This window comes from Clarias gariepinus, chromosome 6 (assembly GCF_024256425.1).
Source record: "Clarias gariepinus isolate MV-2021 ecotype Netherlands chromosome 6, CGAR_prim_01v2, whole genome shotgun sequence".
Lineage (NCBI taxonomy): Eukaryota > Metazoa > Chordata > Actinopteri > Siluriformes > Clariidae > Clarias > Clarias gariepinus.
Window position 1 is genome coordinate 2,385,621 of NC_071105.1, and position 24,380 is coordinate 2,410,000.

Consider the following 24,380-nt stretch of genomic DNA (forward strand, 5'->3'; position numbering starts at 1 on the left):
ACCTAACGCGTTAGATTACTTATTACATCAAAAAAGTAATCCAAGTACTCTAACAGCCAACACTGGTTATAACCACAATATAAAAAAAGAAAAGGCTGAGATAACATCAGAGACATGCTAGATACAAATAAAAAAAAGCAAATCAGCTATCATTAGCGCTAATTAATGCTGGGGCTCTGGGACTGGAATGATGTCCGTGGGTCTCAGTGTAGCCCAGGATGAATAAATAAATAAATAAAGAAACAAGCCAGTAAGAGCCAAATATCCTTCGGCTTTTACCTCAAAACTTGCACAGCTGTTCATTTATTATTCACTGACAGAGAGATCGTTTATTATTCAGCCACACAGACGAATCAAAGAATCCTGGTTATTAGAAGGAACACTAAGAAGACCCGAAAAGCTCGCTGACTTCATCTTTAGAGAACGTCCATAAATCTTCCACATGCTGTCAGGTTCTGCTTTCTACACAATATTTTACAGGATATTATGATAAATGCTTTTACTCTTAGTATCAATCACACGGAAAGACTAGAGAGATGTGAGAATAAATTCATAAAATCCAGATCTGGTTTAAAATAAAAGCGGTCTGAATAATCAGTGGAGGACGCTACGCTGTACGGAGAACCGATCCGTGTCACTGCAGCGATTTAATCAGTCAGTAAATCACAGAGGTTTTTTTACCTCCAGCTGAGACTCGAGTCCGTCCCAAAGGGTCATCTCGAAACGAAGTCGCGTTATTAAACTCCTTTTCTTAAATCAGAAGGCATTATTAAAGTCTATTAAACATCAGCTCGGGTTTATATTAATGATCTCGCTGTAATTCATCATCATTTCCACAGTAACAGCTCTTTCCCAGAAAACCGTACAATAAACGCTCCACTTTATAAATGGATTTAAAAATCGCTGATACGATGAATTTTTATTGTGGTTATTTAACATACATGGAGGACGCCTCCAGCGTCAGAGCTGAAGCTGTAACTTAGTGTATTTACACTTCACTCTGTGAATTATTGGTAAGATGACAAGCTGCGTTTTTTTTTTTGTCCTATTAACTTTAAGTAAGAAAAAGAAACACTTTTACCACGAGATGTAACGAGGGCTGTAATGCATAAGCAGCCATAACTTTTTTATTAAATCACATAGGTGGTTCAAATTGCACATGTGGGTAGAATAACTCTTCCTCTAAACCAAGCACTTCTCAACATGCATCTGCACCATCCAGGGCTGGTAAAAAAAAAAAAGAGCTGAGGAAACTATGAATGACGTACAGTATGGACCCATGGAAGATTAACATCAGACACTAGTGAAAGAACTAAACAATCCATCAAGCATTTCTATACGGGGTCACAGGGACCTGGAGCCTATCCCAGAAGACTTAGGGCACAAGGCAGGGTGCCAATCCATCTCAGGGCACACACACACACACACTACGGACAATTTGGAAAGGCCAATTAGCCTAACCTGCATATCTTTGGACTGTGGGAAGAAACCGATGGAAAGCCGCAGGAAACCCACCAAGCATGGGGAGAACATGCAAACTCCACACACACAGAGATGGAAATCGAGCCTGGCCGGGAATCAAACCCGGACCCTGGAGGTGCAAGGTGACAGTGCTAACTGCTACACCACCATGCCACCCAGGTTAGCACTTTAATGATAATAATAATAATGATATAAAAAAACATTTACAACATGTGGCTTTTGCCAGCTTTGTCAGGAGGAGGCTTGTCATTTGCATAAATTAAAAATCCTCATACTGTAGATTCATGTTGTCAAACATCGCCTGACCAACTGGCTGACACAAGAGAGATGTGGCTACACACAGTAAACTGTCGAGGTATCATAAATGCTGATTAAACAGCGCAATTAGGAATATACTACAGTATAATCTGGGAAAACAATATGAATAACCTGAGCTGTGGAAAAGCTCATCTGGGAACAACATTGACAAATTTTAAAGTTGCATTAATGCTAGTCAGCAGTGGGTACTGTAAATGCTAGTCAAAGGCTGATACTGTAAAAAGTTAGAGGCAGGTAAATGCTAGTCAGAGGCTAATAAATGCTAGTCAGAGGTGGATAAACACTTGTTAAAGGTGGATAAAGGCTAGTCAGCGGCGGATAAATGCTAGTCAAAGGCTTGTAAATGCTAGTTAAAGGTGGGTACATGCTAGCCAAAGGCGAGTAAATCCTAGTTAAAGGCGGATAAACACTAGTTAGAGGGGGATAAATGCTAGTCAGTGGCGGATAAACACTAGTCAGAGGTGAGTTTATGTTAGAGGTAGGTAAAAGCTAGTCAGAGACAGATAAACACTTGTCAGGGGCGGATAAATGTTAGTCAAAGGTGGATTAATGCAAATCAGAGGTGGATAAACGCTAATGAAAGGCAGATAAACGCTAGTCAGATGCGGATAAACGCTAGTCAGAGGTGGATAAACGCTAGTCAGAGGCGGGTAAAAGCTAGTCAGGGGTGGATAAACGTTGGTCAAAGGTGGATTAATGCTAGTCAGAGGTGGATAAACGCTAATGAAAGGTAGATTAACACTAGTCAGAGGTGGATGACTTTATCAGAGTAATCAGAGGCAGATAAATGCTAGTCAGATGCGGATAAACGCTAGTCAGAGGCGGATAAACGCTAGTCAGAGGCGGGTAAAAGCTAGTCAGAGGTGGATAAAAGCAAGCCAGAGGCGGATAAGGGCTAGTCAGTGGCGGATAAACGCTAGTCAAAGGTGGATAAACGCTAGTCAGGGGTGGATAAACGCTAATGAGAGGTGGATAAACGATAGACAGAGGCGGTTAAACGCTAATGAGAGGTGGATAAACGCTAATGAGAGGCGAAAAACGCTAGTCAGAGGCGGATAAACGCTAGTCAGAGGCGGATAAACGCTAGTCAGAAGTGGATAAATCCTAGTCAGAGGTAGATGAACGCTAATCAGAGGCAGATACACGCTAGTCAGAGGTGGATAAATGCTAGTCAGAGGTGGATAAATGCTAGTCAGAGGTGGATGAACGCTAGTCAAAGGGGGATAAATGCTTGTCAGAGGTGGATAAACGCTAATGAGAGGTGGATAAACGATAGTCAGAGGCGGATGAACGCTAGTCAGAGGCGAGTAAAAACTACCTCAGAAATCTAGAAGGTGTAAAAACACTGCTTTTGTGCATCTTGCTTCCCGCTACAGCTCTCACGCCATCACTGAACCCAGCTCTCAAATCCTCTCTGATAATCCCCTTTGTTGCCGTTGATGTACTCCCACTGTGTCACAGAACGTTTACAGAGGCGACACCACCGACAGGAGCAGTGAGCACAGATGGATGAAGAAGTTTACAGAAGGGGAACCAACACTGAAGACAACCGCGACGAAGAGGATTTTCAAAGAGGACTCGAGAGTTGTGCTCAGCAGCGGAATAAATGCGAGGCTTGAGATGGAGACTAAGTTATTTTGTGACGATAGTCAGTGTAAAGGATCTTTGGAAATAAAATAAGACTAAATTTAAATTGAAAAAGTTAAAATTAAACTGCCATCTGGATTTAACTAATAAACCAGATAAGATCCTCTAAGTCTAACCAGAGGGGTCAAATCCAGGTGCCATGAGGAAAAAGTCCTCCCCAGTATTTTGTTCCAATTACCTGTACTTGACACCTCTGAGTCTAACTGATGCAGTGAGAAGCTTCTTATTTGTTAAACAACAATGTCAGGAGGCATCCTGTGGGCGTGGCACAGATGTTACTCTCTTACAGAAGAGTCAAATGATTGTCCTGCATCAAGCAAAGAAAACAACTAAGGAGATTTCTGGAACTAACAACATTGGGTTAAGAACTGTACCTACAGTGTTGTTGATTTATTTAATTTCATTGCTTATTAAACTCAAAAACGTCACACTGTCGGTGTGCTACATCTTATCAGTTTGATGTTAAAGTTACATTTACATTAGTACTTCTGTATTAAAGTCTAAATAATTTTTTTTTATATAAATAAATATGCACATTAAGCAATGGCAGGCGGGCATGGAGGCACTCCTAATTTGCATAATCACACATATTATAGCTTCTGGCATTTTACAGGCATTTTTTAAATGATTTTTTTTTTGGTACATTGAACAATGAATCTAGTTATGAGTCTGCGTTATAATAAACCATTTGAGTTATTTAAGGAGGACTGTGAAAATGTGTTTAATGTGCCATTTCATGATGTACACTTTGGCGTGTTAGGGGTTACGGGCTCAGGGCTGATGGTTAAGGGTTAGGGGCAGAGGTTTCTGAGTTAGGGGTTATAGGTTAGGGACTAGGTGTTAAGGGTAAGTGTCAAATGTCTACAAAGCAGAATAGTAAAAAAAAAACACTTATTGTCATGTACTGTAGGAACATCTATGCATGTAGGGAACTACATCTTGTTTTCTGCTTTAAAAAGTACCTCTATAGAGCATTTGATTACAATTTCCCCACACAAGGCCATATCCTCAGGGGCAATTTACCGTATTTTATCCTTCACAGGGCACCATAGAGGGCATATCCTCACATTTTACTTAGCATGGGGTACCCTAGAGGGCATTTAATTCTACCATAGGACACCCTTACAGTGTATGACATTTTATGCACTATATGGAAATCCTAAAGGGCAGTTTGTCACATTTATGTACCATTAAAAACCCTAGAGGGCACTCTATAACATTTACCTAACAGAGAAACCCCTGGAAGGCACTTTACCTTTATGGCACTTTGACTTTATGTTTTTTCCCATAAAGGTAACACATAGGGGAGTTTATTATGTGCTATCTCCGGTACTATAGTGAAATCCTAGAGGGCAGTTTGTCGTGTAGTATCTACCATAAGTGAACCCTCACTACATTTAACTACCCTGTGCTTACCCCATTAAATTTTATCACATGTGAAGCCACCTAGAGGGCACTTTATGATATTTTATTGGTCGAAGGGGCACCCTTGAGGAACGTTTTTTACGTATTTTGTACACAGTAGGGGACCTCTAAAGGACAGCTGATCATATTTTATTGGCTGTATGGTCAAAGCCCTTTGTTTCATTTTACCAACTCATAATTAGTCTTACATCTCCTAAAATATAAACAAACCACTCCTCTGAAATCACAGTGACCCTGACCAGGCGGTTACTAAGGATGATGAATGAACACTGTAGGACTGCAGAGTCGATTAACAATTAAACAATTTCAACCTACAATCACAAATCAATGGTTGCAGATTAAGAGTGATAGTATCGAACAAGGACAAACACAAGGCGTGTAAAAATAGATTTTGAAACTAATGTGTATAAATTAATACAAGCGAAACCAGGAGTTTTTCATCACCTCGGCTGGAAGCGTCATTCATGGATGTACGTATTGTGCAGCCTTCTTTCAAACGTTTGCCTCGTTCTAATGTGTTACTTCAGCTAAGAGTCTCATCACCGTACTGTACTTGGAGTCTTCTGTAAATGTCAATCGCTTTTTTTTTTTTACTCTTTTTCCATTCTTCTGCTCATGAGGCACGGTCTGACTTGAACAACTCTTGTAGATTAGCATTTCTTTGCATCATTGTTGTTGGGAAGACAATGAACAGCAGACATACTCCAGACTCTGAACAAATCTGGTCTAATGTTCTAATCTGGTCTCCAAACTTAGAAGATGTTGCTTTAAGGACGATACTGTGTCACATGTAAGCCTGAGGATTAACACTGTGATTAACACATTCATACTAATAGAAGTGACATTGTCTTTTTCTGAGTGAGATACAGGTCCTGACACACACACACACACACACACACACCTCATCTCAGCCAAACGCTCACCTTACAGGCACGCAGTCGCATCTTCTAATCGTATCTGTATTTGTATCTGTTTAGAACACATTGTTCATCCTGAATAAATTCTGTCTCCAGCTCGTGCTCAGAATTTCCTCCAGCATGTGTCTCATTATTCAGCGATAATCCACACTTACTGAATAATTCACTCTGCGTGCTCATGTACAAGTGTTCGCAGGTTCCTGAGTTAATAAATCAGAGATCATGGAGACAATGAAGAGGAATGATGGAACAATAAGAAGTGTACTTCTCTCCTTCAGGACAAAGCTCACGTCAGGCTGACTCTCAGTCTCGATGCCAAATGATCTCAGTGTAGTGACGCCTAAAATCCCGGCATATTCAACTATTAAAAAAAAGGCTTTTATTTTTTAAATATGTGTTAAATTTGCATACGTATTGTAATTTATATAATACAGTCAGTTGTTCGCATTTAGTTCCGATTTTTAAGTTTTATTTTAAACCCTAATGCTTTTATATAACCACATAATGATACAATATGATTATGCTAATGTTGTTATATTATGCATGATAAGAGTTTTAGAGATTGAAAAGTTTTTCAAGTTTCACCTGAAATAATAAACGTTAAACTTTTTCCTTGTTTTAAAAGTAAATTCTGTTACATGTATTTAAATATTTATACATTTTGTCTCATCTAATGTTTATACATTATATATGTTTAATTTACTATACTGTTTACTTTTTGTATTTGAATTTCTTGATGTTTTTTTTTGTTAATTTTTTTATAATAATTTTAATATTTTATTAATTTACTTTTATTAATATTACAATATTTTTTTCAGATTAAATTCATCAAAGAATCTGTAGTGTAATTTAGTGTAGGCAAAAAAAAATATTTTTAAAATTTATTACAACCCACTCAAAGACATTAGACCACATTGCAGTAAATTAGAGTTAATTAACACGGCTAATTGAGAATCTGGTCAGTAATTACTATTAGATATGCAGCAACGAGAGTCACATTCGGAGAAAACAGTCGAGTTACAACACTGAGTGACGTGAATGCAAACCGCACTGAGGTTTATGTCAGATTTGTATCACTTGCACCACGGTGTGATATCGACGCTAGAACTGGCATCGCTTCACACTGAGGAGCCCTGAGACACGCCCACTGTCACCTAAACACTTCTAAACAAATTGTCTGATTTTTAACAAATTACTAACCTATATAATAGAAAGGATTTATTGATTAAATAATATATATTTATATACATACGCGCTTATGGTCACTAACCGGTCAGTCATTTCAGTAGAGCTCAGCTCAGCATCCTGCTCTGTGATCATGTCCTGTTTCTACCACAATCTGTCCTTCTGTCCATCTGTCCTTCTGTCCCTCTGTCCTTCTGTCAAGTACACTCACATGTTGATCTGCTGACTGCGAACATTTCGGGACGCGCTCCAGTCTTCCTGACGTTAACCGAATCAACACCTACACACTTATTCCTTTGATCATCATCTAAGCACATGAAGGACCTGCACCTTATACAACTCTACTGTGTAGAATAGAGATTAAATTATGCTTTGAGAAGAGCGAGGCTCGTCTCCTTCTACACTTTAATGTACAGTATAATGCTGTTCCTCATCCACGGCCGAGGCTCTGATAGCTCGCCGATCGATACACCAGCCCTCACTACTGCTGACTCAGAAGGCACCAGGGGCAGCGTCCAGTCATCATTTCCTGTCAGACGGTTATATCAAAGACCATTTGATCCAATAAAAGAGTCCATTGAGTGTCAAGATTTAGGCAAAGATCATTTATTTATTTATTTGTTTGTTTATTTATAGAAACGACAACGTATTAACATGGGTTTGTTACTAGAACAACTGATCAGGGAAGCCCCAACTCAACGGCAATGTTGTATATTATCATGAATATTATTATTATTATTATTATTATTATTACTACTACTAATGTTACCCTGTATAGTACACTTACACAAAGACCACCAAGCCAGATTAGGCAGTCACCTTCTTCCCCTGTCTCCTTGATGGACTAAGTGCACTACAAAGTCTCTAAGAGGGTCTAATACTATAATAAACCCCATCTAATGTACTGATAAAGCCGTTTTAGACCAAGACGAGAGGACTGAGGAGATCTCCAGCACTCACAAGTCATCGACTAGCCGTAACACGTAATAACACACTGTCCTCCAACCGCTTCCAGTGCCACAATATGCATAATAATCACGCAAAAACCCCGCCCACAAGCAGTCCGGAGTGTGCTCTGAGTAAACATGAATATAAACAGAACGCCAAAAATACCGGGATGACATGAAACCTGACATGTCATTTTCAAAATAAAAACCAAACTGAAGAAGACATGTCATGAGAATAAGAATTATACCGCAATGCATTTCATGTAAATTCATTTACTACTTAAAAAAAAGTGATTTCTCCGTGCGTGACTTTTCAACAACTTTTAGGAACCAAGTTTTTGTATACGCTTGTAAAACATTATTAGTTTTCTTTAGGTTTAAATGCGTGTCACTTAGCCTTAGACTTTTTGTTGAAGACTGGAGGTTACATTAAGTGAAAATACATTTATAGTCGACTACAAGTAGTGTGAATGTATGTAACATGTTTGTAAAGAAAAGGCATGTGCACTCACCATATTGACTTCAGACACCATGTCGATGCTTGCCACATCGATGGTCATCCCAACTGCCACTGGAGCACCTTCACATGTGCACAATGGAAAGAAAAACAAACAAACAAACAAGCAAGTAAACAAATAAATAAAACCCGATTCTTTTTTTTAAATCACAAAAAAAAAAAAAACAGATTTCATCTTAAGCTTCTGTGCACTTCCTACACCCTTAAATGTTCTTTGGTTCAACCTTTAATGCTTCTGTGTTCAATGCATAAACAAACTGCTGCCTTCTCAAGATGAAGCCAGATAGAACTGTTCCATAAGAAGATAAGAACCACAAACTATCCTAGAACTCCACTGCATTCAGGAAATAAACTTCTACTGGTTCCTCAGGTTAGTTTTTAAATTTTCTGTTTTGCTGAACCCTACAACAACATGTTTCACTTCTAACAGCATACCTTTGTGAAACAATACGATGACATGTTTTCTCTTAATTTTATGATTTAAGCCACTTTAAGAAGACAAAAAGACAACAAACTATCCAAAGAACCCTTGTAGAACCTATGAGTGAAGAGCAGGAGTACGCATTCTAATGCTTGGCCCATTAATGGTTTTTAAGTTTAACTATGAAAGGTTTTATGTTTAATTCTACAGTAAAATGTTTCCCTTTCAAAGATTAGAACCAACTGAAGACTTCTAATCCTGATCGGAATCTAAAGAACTTTGAAGATCCATAACAGGCGTGTACTGAAGAATACAGTGCTTGGACTGAAGATAAATCCATAAAGATTCTACTGTTGAAAGAACTGTTGAAATTGTATAAAGAACTTTTGAGGAACCTATAAGTAGATAATAGAATACAATACAATACAGTGCTTGGACCCATAATAGTTCTACGGTGAAATCCATAAAAGTTCTACACCTTACAACAATGCATTTGTAGAATTCCTTTTCTAAGAGTATTACCATCTGAATATGATTAAAAAAAAAACACTGAATTATGCAGACCAACCAGATCTAACCAAAAACAGGGAACTGTAAGAGGTTTGAAATGATAAGATGGTTACCCATCCTTCCAGGAAGCTCTTTAGTCTAACTAGGGACCATGGAGGCCAGTGGTGACTTCTGTATTTATTTTAATTTTGATAACCGTGGTAGGACCTCCGGTCAACATTCTCACACTGTGGGCAATTTGGGAACGCCAGTTAAAATAATCTGCATGTCCTTGGACTGTGGGAGGAAACCCACCAAGCACAGGAAGAACCTCGATAAACACAGACCCAGAGGCGGGATTCGAACCTGGACTCTGGAGGTACAAGGCGCTGATTTCATAGATTAAACATGAACATGGTGGCATTAGAGCACTTTCTCATTAGCACGGATGGAATATCAGGTCATTAAATCAAGCTTGACATGAGACATGAGACATATTTCTAATACCGGTGTAGGATTATAGGTGGAATTTGTCCTCATTGTTCATGATGTCAATGAATATTTTATTATAAATATTATGATTTATGTTAATAAGTTTTTAAGCTCTATAAATTTATATACTACGTGCTTGAATTTGGGGTTATATAAGCAGTGTAACTGTTGATTTAAAATGAGGAATGTGAAAACTTTTGTACTAAAAACGTCTAAACCGTACCATCACTTGTCACTTGGACCTTCACTCAGAAGGGTGAATAAAGTGTATGTTTAAGCTTTAATCTAAAAAATCTGTGTTTTAACTGTATCTAGATGTGTATATAATTATTAACCTTAAAACTCAAGTGGCAGCGATTTGTTCTGGCAACACAGCACAGGACGATGACGATAAAAGGAAAATATATGTGCTGTTGTGTAAGCCTTGTGGGTGTGTGTTAACGCGGAGGCTTCAGAAATCAAACTGTGTATTTGGGTTTTTGGGTATATAAATTTTTACCACGAACGGAATATTAGAATGACATCTCAAAAATGTCGAACTCACAAAATAAGCATATTATTATTATTATTATTATTATTATTATTATTATTGTTTTGGCCATTGAAACAACCATAAACGCACGTGATTGTATGTATCTGTGCTATTTCTTTACCTATGTGACCTTTTTTTTTTTTTTTGCTCAGTCAGTTCATTATATTACCTTTTGTGCTGAAAAAAGGACACATCCCTCTATACTGCACAAGCTTTAAGGGCTCTACAAGCTAATGCACTTATCAATTTAACTTTTGAATTATTTTATGTGAACTCGAATTTACCTCCAAAGTCAGGACGGAGACGGATGTCATATCCCTTTAGCAGCTTGTCCACTGTCTCCTTCACGAAAGACATGTTTCCTGGTTCATTGGCGCTGGAGAAACAAAGTAAAGAATTGTAAAGAATTCACTACATCAGAAGAAACTGGGTACTTGTTTATGGAGATGTGGCGAGTACCTTTAACCTAAATCTATGCATGAGTTAAATGATGCTTATAATATATATATACACATCATCTATACTGCTTTATCCTGGGGGGGGGGGGGGGGGTTAAGTGTCTGGAGCCTATGCCAGGAAACTTATGGTACAGGAGGCGGAATAGACCCTGGACACAGTGCCAGTACACACATACTGTATACACGCTCATTCATACACACACACACACACACACACACACACTATGGGTAATTTGGGCTCGCCAGTCAGCCCTATCTGGAGGAACCCGACCAAGCACCGAGAGATCATGCAGGAATCGAACCCCCACCCTGGAGGTGCTGGTGCCTGGGCAGTGCCCCCCTCTACACCACCGCGCGCAGGTGCGAGCTCCTGGTATCCCCAGAGCCTCGTGAACGCGCAGGTTCAGGAGCGCACTCACCTCCGCGCGCAGCACACGAGCGCCACGAGGAGCGGCAGGGTAACGGTCCCGGACAGCCTCCTCCTCCTCCTCCTCCTCCCGAACATCCCGGACATCCCAGACATTCCCGATCCTCCCGAACGAACTGAGGCTCTCACAGGTTCTCCTGCTCCATCGGCTGCTGCGTGAAGACGCCGAGGAAGTCGCCTGTCTCGAGACGCCGCGCGCGCGCTCACTCACTCACTCAAGCCTGCGTTACTTGGAGACGCGCGGGGTTTGGACAGGGCGCCAAAATCATCATCATCATCATCATCATCATCATGGATATTATTTGGGGAGCAGGTCTCCCCGGTGTCCCGGGTCCGAGCAGCTCTCCATCTCCACCTCCATCCTCTTGATGTCTCCGGGAGCAACTTGTGCGCGCGGATGGATGAGAGTTCAGCAGCTCACATCACGTCCTACCACATCACGTGCGCTGGTCCACGGGGGGCAAAATGGGCATAAACATAAACACTTATATCGGAATGATCATTAAAATAAAGAGGGGTGGGGGGGGGGGTATCCGGTGGATGCTGCTCGTTAGCGACGTGATGTGAAGTGTGGTGAGCATGTTGTCTAGTGTCAGGGCGGGAAGATGACCAGGATCACGTGACTCCATGCTTCGGAGAGCCAACACTTTTCTTTTTGCAACACTGCACTTATTCCCCCCCCCCCCTCCTTCATTTAGTTTGAGCTACAGTAAAATGTTTTTCTCTACAGTATAAACAGACATGATTTTTTTTCATGTTAAAAGTTCATCTGTGTGTATTATAATCTTTAACATGAAATAATAATAATAATAATAATAATAAAAGGGTGTGCTATTGTAAAAGACTAATCAATATCAGTGTGATCTGCTGCTGCTCCTGGACATAAACTAGAATTAATGTTTTTATAGCAGCACACAGGCTTAAAGGTCCCAATTTAATAATCATTATAAAATTCCTGCTGATCTTGTAAAGTTGTGCATCATTATTATATATTATTTCTATATATAAAATGTTTTTTTTTTATCATAAACAGCAATTTTTGCGAATTTTTATCTTGTTATATTTATTATAATCTTCAAAGGCAAATTTTAATTATAAATAATAACTTACATGTTTCATAGCTTTATCTGTTAATTTCTAAAATGTTCCTTTCTTGTTATTATTTCATGTTATACAGTGGAACCTTGGATTACAAGCACAATTTGTTCCAGAAGCAGGCTCATATTTCAAAACACATGTAAAACAAATTGAATTTTCCCATTAGAAATAATGGGAACTCTAATTATTTGTTCCACAGCTTAAAAAAGAAATAAATAAAAATAATTAAGACAAAATATTAAGTAAAAATAAAACAAATTAACCTGCACTTTACCTTAAAAAAAGTAAAAATAAATCCAGACAGATAAGTGTTTTCGTTTGTGCGTATAGGCGCTCTGTGTGTGTGTGTGTGTGTGTGTATGTGTTTGTGTGTGTGTGAAGCTAAATTAAGGAGCCCCCCCCCACCCCTTGTCGCCTTCTTCTCATCTTACACAGTTACCCTTCCTCCACTCTGTTCACATACACAACGGAAACACTATTTTAACAGAAAAAAAAAACAAGAAATCCCCCTAACGACACTCGATTGAGCGACACCGTAACGGAATCACTGCTGTAAAGTAAAAATAAAACAAATTAACCTGCATTTTACCTTTGAAAAGAATCGCGATAAAGCAGTGTTTCTGTGTAGAGCAGAGAGAAAGAGTGTGTGTGTGTGTGAAGGCGAAAGTAGGAGGGATCTGTGTGTATGTGAGTGTGTGTGGCATGGTGTCCAATGACGTACACAGACACAAAGTGCAGGCTGATACAGAGAGAGAAAATGTATCTTTAACCTCTCTAATGAGACTTGCTTTTGCTTTACACGCGCACTGTACACACATACATACAGACACAAAGTAAAATATGTTTTACACACACACACAAATGTGGTCATAATGTTATAGTATACAGTACACACGTGCACGGATTATACCAGTGAAAGACGCGCACTAAGACCCAGCAGGGGAGACGAATACCCACAATTCCACAGCACAAGTAAGAGAAAAAACGTTGGCTCAGTTGTGATCACGTGACGCTCGTATCAAAACAAGAAGTGCATGTATGATACATGATACTTTGTACTCGTAAACCAAGACTTGCTCGTTTTTCAATTCAAAATTTATTACAAATCTTTGCCCGTCTTGTGGAACACCCGCAAACCGTGTTACTCGCAATCCGAGGTTTCACTGTATATATATATAATTTTATTATTTCTTTTAAAATATTTCAAAATTAATCAGTATTTTCTTTGATATAAATGTTTTGCCGCGGCTCGGTGGCGTAGTGGTTACCACTGTCACTGCACACCCTCAGGGTTGGGGTTCGATTCCTGCATGGTGTTTGCATGTTCTCTCTCCTGTGCTTGGTGGGTTTCCTCCCACGGTCCAAAGACATGCAGATTAGACATTTCCAAATTGCTTGGCTGTAGTGTGTGAGTGTGTGTATATCACACCTCATGCCCTGAGTCTGGGATGAGATGGGATGGGCTTTAAGCCTCCCATGACTCTGTACAGGATAAGCGGAATAGAGGGTGAGTGTGTGAGCATTAAAGGTTGCATAGTGGCAATAAAGCTAGTTACTTCCTGTTCTCACTGACATTATAGCAGCTAAAAGCACTGGTCCCGTCACCAGCCTCTTAAAAAAGAAACAAATGGCAGCTTTAGCATTTATGCTAATGCACTGTTCTGGTTCTGTTTTCTACAGTAACAGCTCATTACCTGGCGCGCCACATAAACAGGCTACTCATAAACCATGTAGCTGCCCTTATATTGAGGAGGTATGTACAGAACGAGTCTCCAGTGTCAGTGTCAGCTCTTTGAGATTTCCCTGTATCATGTAAAAAATGTGTGTGAGGCCAAGTGGGAGAAGAATGCAAGTTTTTTTTATTTATTATTTTTTTTAAAATAGTAGTTATCAGGAGTATCCAATGAACTAATGGTACAGCGGCTTAGTAATTAGCACTATCACCTTGCACCTCCAGGGTTTGGGGTTTGATTTTCGCCTTGGGGTCTGTGTGCATGGAGAATTTCCCAATGCTTGGTGGGTTTCCTCGGGTTTCTCCCACATTCCAAAGACATGCAGTTTAGGCTAATTGGCGTTTCCAGAAATGGGCATTGAGCTGGCAACCCGACCTCTAAAGTAACTGCCACAGAAACGATAGATATATCTCCAGCGAGGGAGAGAGTTATCAGTGGCATTTCCCAGTTAACGGTGTAACCCAACACTACTCAGGGTCTTCATTGACGTACCCACATGCATGATGCAGACAGAAACGTCTGTATGATGTTCTGACTGAGTTGTCATTCGATTGTCACTGCGTTATTGCTGTGTTGCAGGTTATCAGCTCATCTTTGTCACGTTTGGAGAATTTAGTGTTAACACTGAATCCGATTCCTCACACCATCACTTCATAATAAAACCTGCCGGAGCTTATAACAACGCTGTCAGCGCATGATAAGCGCCTGGTGCCATCTGATTAGATAATAAATTGGTTGGATCTTATTGGACCTGGCGAGCACGTGATCCAGTGCGTGGCAGAAAATTGATGACAACACGATAGACATGAAGAATATCAGTGAGAACCTGAAAGGGACACGGCTAGGAAGGAGCATAACCTTGATAAATGTTTTCCATTCTTCCTTCTGCATTCTTTGATATTTTGGGACGTCATGGTTGTTGTCAGAGTTTTACAGGGCCCTTGAATAAGGAACTTCACAAGGCCCAAAGACAGACAGGTGGAAGTGATCAGTGTGCGGGTGGTGATGGGAACTGTAGCTTGGCGCCTTCTCTGGTGAGATCCTGCCACGTGTACTGGACAAATGTAACTATAAATAAATAAACAAATAAAAACTATGATTTGCTGTGAGTTTGTAGAGAATTGCCGTGTTGTAGGGCGATTTAACATCTTCAGGGTGGTAACTGTAACCCTGTTTAGACATTCATGCCAACGCAGAAAGCGATAAATAAACCATAAATAAATGATGGCATCACACACAGGGAGAGGAATAAGGGCTCCGTTAATGATGGTGATGAAAACCAATCTGATATATGACTTGTCTTTGGCTCCTCTCTCCATCAGTGGATATTATACCCTTTACAGCAGGCCTCCAGACAATCTCATGATCTATAATTAGATTTTTTTTTTCCTGGAGGTCTGATGAGTCTAAACGGTTGCAGCACTGACCTTAAAACCTTATGGCAGAGTCAATAAAACAATCGTGTTAAATTGTTTTCATTTACAATGGCAGAATTCAGACAGCGATGGAAGCCTGTCTGTGGTCGTCTTAAATCGCTCGTCCTCCATTAGTGCTGCTGTGGCTTGGCTCCACCGTAAATGGCTTTGGAGGCTCGGCTCTCGCGGGTACGTACAGGGCTTTTCCTTCTCAATGGGAAAACCTGCGTCATCCGAGACGCCCCATATCCGGGAAGACCCTTCGGTTTTGTTTTTGTTTTCTTTTCCACTCTGGCGTGAATGATTATTTTACTCATTTAGGAGATCGACATTATTAGATTAGATTAGATTAGCTCTATTACAGATAGAAGGTTTGGAAAATCTATTGAACAAAAGGATATCATGTTATATACTCAGCTACGGTAAATGAGACCAACGTGGACCCATATTATTAATTTTAGCACAAACAGTAGAGCCTGGCATAAATATTTAATTTTCTTCAGCATTTTTAGTGATACAACCTGGAACTGAAAGTTTCTTTTTTAATGAAAAACATATACATTTGGCATCTTCTTATGAATCACCTCGCTAGGTAGATGGGCTTCTTTAAATCATGCTATGATTATGAAGTTTAGGATTTATAGAAATAACCCTTATTAATTGGATATGGCACTGAATATTCACCAAACATTAGTGAGAAGGAGCCAATGGTAACGCATCACATGATGCCACCATCACCATGCTTCACATAGATTGTGTTTTCAGGCTGTTGAGCAGTGTCATGCTTGCGAACCTAGAGACTAGAGAATGCTTGTGTATGACAAGTCACTAACATGCATTTAGGACAAACACTGCAGGATGCAGGACTCTACCATGAAGACCATCAGGTTGTGCACGGCTTCTTCCTGAGCTGTGGATCTCTCCAGCTTCACATGTTCTTTTGCACCCATAGATGTTTCTCTTTACCCAGACATTAATGTTTGGCTTTACCTTGATGTTCAGTTTAATATCCAAAACTCATCTGACGCACTTCCAGAACTAGTTTTGGCCTCCATGGTTTTATAGATGTAACAAATACTGTAGAGCAGTAGTAGCTCGACAGGTTGGCGGTTCAATCCCCAGTTCCACCAAGCTGTCACTGTTGGGCCTTTCAGCAAGACCCTTAACCCTTTCTGCTCCAGGGGTGTTGTTTCATAACTAACCTTGTGCACTGACCTCAGCTTCCTAAAACAGCTTTTAATACCGAAAAACATGGATAAAGAATCTTTTAGACTGGCTGTGTATCAAACTCTTAATTCTTTCTTAAACGGTTGATTTAATACTGAGATCATGTGATATGGTAATTACACACATACAGTACCAACACCGTCCAGCTAGTGATGTGACTTCCTATGGAAATATGTTTTGTTATGTATCTTTTTTTTTTTAAAAAGAAGGGGGCAAATACTTTTATGATGGCAACTTTTATGATTTTCAGCTGTAATAATTCAGCATGGTATTTTGACTTATTATCAAAAGGTCACTGTTATGAGCTATGTTGTGTAGAATCGTATTCCAGGTCCAGGAGACATCGTTCCATAAATGTACAGATGGGGTTGAATACTTATGCAAAATAGTGTGAGACTATGAAATCCATCTTTACGCATGTTCATAATTTCATTTCAGTTCCTAAGTACAAATGGTCTCTTTTGTAATTGTGTGTGTGTGTGTGTGTGTGTGTGTGTGTGTGTGTGCGTGTGTGTGTGTGTGTGTGTGTGTTATAAAAAATCTTCTTTAAAAGAGAGAACGCAGGTGTTTGGTACCCTCCTAAACGGCAGACACATAAACACATAAATACACACACACAAACACACACACACACGCCCACAATCCATCATCCAAACAAAGCATCCCACTCGCACCCTGTGATCCACCTCCAAAAAAATAAGAGAGAGAGAAAGAGAGAGAGAGCTCAGTGTGTGGGCTGAATCACAGTCACACATCGAGCCAAAAAACTGTTAAAGCATTTAAAGTCTTTCTTGCCTAAACAAAATACCACACCGGCTCTGGCTTCTCACTGGACGAGTGTGAAGGTGTCTTGGTTTCCAGTGACCTCACGTGACCCCGTCCAGATTATATCGTAATGATGTAAGTAATAAGTAAATAAGGAACGCCACACTGTACATGCTTAGAAGGCGTTTTTCATGGTTGGGTTTTTATTCCTCCCACGAGAGACTTCACACGGGTTGCTGCCTGTGCTGTTTCTAATCCACTGAAGAGGAAAAAAACGCGGGAGGGAAATGAAAACATTGTCCTCCTGATGGTTTTTTTTTCCCCTTTTTTTTCTTCTTCTCACTTTTCCCAATTTCTGTCGACTTGCAGATGCAGCAGATACCTTCTCCCAGAACGAAACGGACGCAGATAAACAGATTCCGAGGTGAATATTGCGCAGTGCTGGATGAATAATGCACACACACACACACACACACACTCAGCTAATGTCGGGCTCCTGATTTGTTTTAGGTTGAAAAACCGGGGCCCCGCTCTTACAGCAACGCCTATTTAAAATTTTACGAGATCCTTTATGGCTGTGAAAAGGCGCAGAGAAGAGATTTGGCAGACGGGACGTTCACCTCGTGGCCCTCCGGCGTGAATTTTTATTTATATGTGTATGATTATCAAGGCAAATCGCTTACCTTGTGTCGTAGATGGCAATAAGCTTTTTATTTCCATCCACTGCATTCCTAGAAAGCACAAAACAGCACAAGGTTATATTCCAACACACACACACACACACACACACACACACACACACACATACAGCTTATACATTAAAAATTAATGCATCATGCAATGTATATAATAAAGTCCAAGCAGCTCATGCACATTATGAAAGTATGTCTAGCATGACAGAGAATATAAACTAAGTGTTATAAATAAGTGTTTCTCTTTTTTTCTTTTTATATATATATATATATATATATATATATCCTCTCTCTATTTTACCAAATAGACACAAATACTACACTGCTATGAGAGTGAGAGTGCACTCACAATTACTCTAAAATAATCTTCTTGTTCTGCTTCCCATTAATTAAAAAACAGCAAACGTGTAAGTGCTTTGAACTCTCGGATATTGACTGACCCAATGGAAGCCCCGCCCCTTTATTTCATTAATCTCGCATTCGTAACTCCTCGTCCTCCTCGTCTCCTGATGAATTACCAGCTGGAAAGCGAGATGTGCTGATGTGGCGTTCTAACTTTCTGTGTTCATTATTGTGAAATAAAATGATGTCACATGTCTTATAGTGTCTATAAGTCCCAGAATGCACCACTGCAGAACCGGGGGACGTTCTGGGGATACCTGATGTCTGATGGTGCTTTACCATTAAACACAAAGTACCTCTCCCCAGTCCAGTCTTTTCGTAACACGAGGCTGAATCCCAAATCTCTCTCTAATCCCTGATCAAGGGCACTACTTTCTGTGTGGAACAAGGGAACCCTACATAGTGCATCAGCTTTCCGTTTAAGACTATTTGGGATTCAACCACCTCCGTTGTTTATTCTCCAAACCTTTAGGCCACAGGATACCACTAAAACCACTCCCACCTCCTGTTAATTACACTAACTGTCCATCACTAACTGTCAATCACCAGCTTCACCTGTTGCGGGTACTTAGTTCCAGCAGATGTGGAAGGATATGTGTGGGCGGAGCAAAAGAACTGGTTCAATTAAGTTACAGATCTTAATCTGATGATAATAAATAGTGTTTGTGTAACCGTTGTATGAAAGCGATATCACACCTGGGCTGTGCTGTTGTGCTGAATATCAGCACGGGGCTTTTACCGTCCTTGTATCCAGAGATCATCTTATTTCATGATAGCACTGAAAATAATTAGTGGAATCTTTTTTGGTTAAGAATTTTTTTATGTGACACTTTACAAGTAATTTAAATACTAATCAAGCCCACTAGTATCCAGAGTAAGAACACATTTATGAGATTTAGTGGGAAATAAAAACCTGATGCATCGTTTTAGCAAAAATGTGGATTCTAAAGGTTTATTGTTTATGTTTTGACCTGCACATGGGTGATGTCATTCCATCACCATAGGAATGTTTGGTCTCCACAAGCAAACACACACACACACACACACACACACACACACACACACACACACACACACACACACACACACACACACATATGGCACAGGTGGAATGTGTAAGCCTCAGCTGTTCTAACATCAGCAGCTTTTGGGATTTTACATGAACGAAAATCAAACAGCATTCAGTCACACGCATTCCTGAAAAGAAAAAAAGCCTCAGAATATCAGAGAAATATCAGATTGTCACATAAAGAGGTTCAATCCCTTTACACACACACACACACATGCACACACACACACACACACACACACATGCACGCACACACACATGCGTACACACATGCACACGCACACCTGACTGTAATTTTATCATCCGCACACTCGTGACCTTGAAAATGTTCTCTTTTTTATGGCTCTTAGAAACGTTAAAATCACGAACTAATTTCCATAAACATGTGTACAAAGATGAAAAGGAATTATAAACACAATCACATCTCTCTGCTGGTTCCTGTAGGGTTTCCTGGTGGTTTTAATGGTTTATATGGACAATATTACAATGTAAAGAGTAAATAATAATCATTTAACATGTCCATGAATCCTGAACCCCAAGACCAACCAACCAACCAAACAAACAAACAAACAAACAAACAAACAAACAAACAAATAAAACATAGTTGAAGGGCTATGTTATTATTTTAACCTAATAAATGTTATGCCATTTGTTTTAATGCAACACTTCATTATTGTGAGAGAGAAACATTGTCGAGATGTTCACGCAGTAACTGGTTGTGGCCGAGGGCTCAGAGCTACGACACACTGCAGGCGCTACGGTGAACATTCAGTGAGTGAAACACGCGACCTTTGAAAATCGTCTAACATCTTGTTTCCGACTTGCAGGAGAGACGCCTCTGTGTGTGTGAACTGTACACACACTCATTCACCAACACAACTTAAACATTACAGGAACTGGGCTGAGAGTTATTGCCACGCCCCCCGTACCCTCCTGACCGCGCTCTAAGACATGCTTGAGCCATTAAAGGAGTTCCTGGGAGGCAAGTCTTTCTACAGTACATAAGACTCACAATAACAGTAGCTTGAGACATGGAGTTATTATGTAGAAATAATGAGATACAATCTTCAAATAATAACTTAAAATAGGAATATACAGAAGCGGCCAAAATATGAAGATAGTTTGTTATAAATATGGATCCATGTTGAAATCACACGATCAAGAGATCAAGACAAATTCATGAAATGATGAGATAGCAAAATGTATATAATTTTGAAATAAAGAGATAGTAAGACAAAATAATACGTTTTTAAAATGAGATTGTTGAATTGGAAATCTGAAACAAGAAGAGAAGGCCTTCGAAAGATTTTAAACTATTGATTGACTTTTCCTGACTTTCCAATCAGTCCGAGACTTCAAACTGAGATAACTAACCAAGCACTTCAAGTAGCACTTATGTCAAATGTTTTGGCCCTCTAAGAGTTTGCTGTGTACATGAAATAATACACAAAATACTCCTTGGGATTGTAAAAGGATGAAATACATACTGTATGATGCAGATACAGTATAAAAGTTTCATTTTGTTTGAAAATGTGCATGACGCATGGTATTGCATGAGACTGGAAGTACTGTTGATGATTGATTTATGCAAATGTATGCAAATTGTGTAAAAACCAGGTGATCTCCATCTCCATCAGTGGTCCGCCGCTGCTCCAATTTGATTAAAAAGTCTTCTGTGCTGCTTTATGTTTCTTCCCGAGGCATTATAATAAAGTTCTGAGTAACTAGTTCTGAGACTAAATACACGGTTTGGAAACATTCATAAGCAATTTTTATATTAAAAAGATTATATATTGTTTATTTTATAAAAGCAGAAGTTATGGCGGTTTGCTGGTCTGGAGCGTTCAGGTGTGTGTTAACACACTGCCAGGAGGAATGACATAAGCAATGGTCTTCAAGAATGTCCAAAGGACAGATGAGACCAAAGTGGAGTTGTTTGGCCTTGATGCCCATCAGCGCCATGTTTGGGAAAAACCAAACCGGAATTTCAGCAGAAACACCTCACACCTACTGTCAGGTATGGACGTGGAGGGGTGATGATTTGGGCTGGATTTTACAGCACAACGACCTGGGAACATGGCAGTCACTGAGTCGACCATGAACTCCTTTGTATATACAGTAAGGGTGAGGCCACCTGTCCACAGCTAAAGCTTGGGCAAAACAGGAGAATGAATCGAGGAACATCAGAAAATCTACATCAAAACGGCTGAAATATAAAAGAATCAAGTGTTTAGAATGGCCCAGTCACAGTCCAGACATCAACCAAACTGAAATGTTGTGGTGGGACCTAAAGGCCAAGGCCAAAACGATGTGAGAGACTGATAAAGTCAAACAGTCTTTAAGTTGGTGCTTCTACAGCTGATTCTACAAGCTAGTGAATCAGGACGTAGTATTAGTATTGACCACATGATTTTATCATTTTTGTTAAATAAATAATAGCATGCGAAAAAAAGTGCCATGTTGTTTTCCTTAGGTTGTACAGTATTTGCCTAATAATAAAACCTGCTGTGATCAGATAATATTTATTAGGTTTTTACGCAAAAAAAGAAGAAATAAAATGTAAATAAATGAATGCATGGCTGTATATGTACAGTAAAATTGTGTCTGATCATTAGGCATTTTAACTGTCAGAGAAGGTTCCTTACAGGTGTGTCCTTCCTACCAGGTCTTATTTGTTTACAGGCAGCAAAAATAATACTTAAAAGAACAAAACGTGATCTATGGTAAAGAACATGATGATGATGATGATGATGATGATGATAATGATGATGTTTCACCAGTGATTATTAGACTATATAGGTATATCAGATTGTGAACATGTGGGTAATGTAGGGATGTTGTTTCAGCTCTTTCTGATGAGAACAACCTTGAAATGCTGTAATGTTTGTTTGGAATCTGTAGCTGTGTTGCTGATGTACAGTACGGTGGTGACAGAAAAGCGCGGGATTAGAGTTCCCTCTGATGGTTGTGTTCATTACTACCCTCACACACACACACACACACACACACTGACTCACACACACACTGTGCATGATACCAGACCATCATTACCACCGAACAGAGCTTGTTTATCTTCAGAATTGAGTTATTCACAATTCAAAAATATGTTTTTTATTATTATTATTATTATTATTATTATTATTATTATTATTATTATTTTGTTTTTTTTATCTTTATTACATAAACTGTCTAAAATGCACATTTTGAGAAGCGACAGGGAAGAGTTCAGGGATTCAAACTCAAGAATGGTGTTATGATTTCTTCCTTTTTTTTTTTAAAGAAGAACAATTGTGAAAAGAGATGAGAATATCAGACCCTTTGGGATTCCCTCAGCTCTCATATCAGTGAGGTGCAGTGAAGCAGAAAACGCTGAATAAGCACAACTGGAATCTGCTAGCTCTTTATTTTTTCAGATCTTCTTTACATCAAACTCAGAACCTAACGACCTGCACAAGAAAGAAACTGAAAGAGCTACAGAGCCTTGTGTCTTCACACATCCTTCACTTAATAAGCAGAGAGTTGAATCATGGGATTCAGAACTGTTTGGTGATGAATCGTTCTAAACGATTCACTAAAATATAGGTTACTGTTTAAAAAAAAAAAAAAAGCTTTAGATGACAAATAAACAAATAAATAAATACAAAATTGTGATGTAATAGCCGTGCGTATTAATATTACGCTAATTAATGATCATTACAGTTTGAAAGACATTTAGTGTCTTATTTGAAATTTCATGATTTAGATTTGATTTGATGTTTTGAGTATTTATGACCAAAAGCCCAAAGTTGCAGTTGCAGGTTTTTTTTTTTTTTTTTGACAGTTTCTGTAATTTAGTGTTTAATAAAAATAATCTATTATAAAGTGCTGTAATGTTTAATGAGCAAAAGTAAATCATTTTGACATTTGTAGAGTTTCCAGGTCACAATTTGAACACATTAAACTTATTTACTGTAGGCATCTAATAAGTATGAAACGTCTGTGCTTTAAATTAGATTTATTGATTTGTATTTTAAACAGTAAACAATTGATATGCTCATTATATGAAAAATTTAGTCTTTTTTGGTTAGTGCTTAAACCAGTTAGTCCGGCGAGAATATGTTTATTAAACATTATGCCTTACACAGTATTTAAATTATTTGGCTACTTTCTTTTTCTTTCTTTCTCAAACAATATTTATAGTCTATGTTCTGTTAGTTTGTCAAATCATGTTTCAATGGTCAGTAAAAGTAGGAGAACCCATTAGGGTGAACATTAATGTACTGGTATTATTATTATTAGTAGTAGTAGTAGTACTTTTCTGTGCAGAGTGTAAGTTAATTCTGTCCCTTTGCAGTACCTGTAGTTTCTGTTTATCTCTCCCTACAGTATAGTTGTCCTCCCCAGAGTCCTCACTTTAATTTTGCAAATTATAACTTTTTAAATTATTATTTTTTTTTATTGCACTGTGATGTAACCACGTGTCTGTGAAAGTAAATTAATTAATTTTAAAAAGTTGTTCTTGTTGCAAGGTTAATGTGTGAGAGATCTGACGGCACTGTTTGGGCCAATAAGTCTTGTTTCCTAATGAAGCGGTTCAGCATTCAGCTTTTTTCCTCTCTCTTTTTTATTATTCCATTTTTTCTTTTTTGCCCTCCTTTCTTTTAATCCCTAATCTTTCTTTCTTTCTTTTTTTTCTTTCTTTCTTTCTTTCTTTCTTTCTTTCTTTATTTATTTCCTCCCCTT

General features: G+C 39.0%; 1 protein-coding gene across 5 annotated transcripts in view; it reads right to left on the minus strand.

The window, feature by feature from the left end:
- The window catches only part of gabrb3 (gamma-aminobutyric acid type A receptor subunit beta3), a 94,091-nt gene that overhangs the window by 39,371 nt on the left and 30,340 nt on the right, over nucleotides 1-24,380 (minus strand). For 3 of the 5 annotated variants that reach the window (XM_053498033.1, XM_053498030.1, XM_053498029.1), the window contains exons 2-4: nucleotides 18,179-18,226; nucleotides 10,657-10,748; nucleotides 8,434-8,501 (exon numbers count right to left, since the gene is read on the minus strand). In XM_053498033.1, the coding sequence (XP_053354008.1) occupies nucleotides 8,434-8,501; nucleotides 10,657-10,748; nucleotides 18,179-18,226 (208 nt within the window). Of the gene's footprint in view, nucleotides 1-8,433; nucleotides 8,502-10,656; nucleotides 10,749-11,249; nucleotides 11,715-18,178; nucleotides 18,227-24,380 lie in introns of those variants that run through there. The other 2 variants (XM_053498034.1, XM_053498032.1) reach the window with 2 other exon arrangements.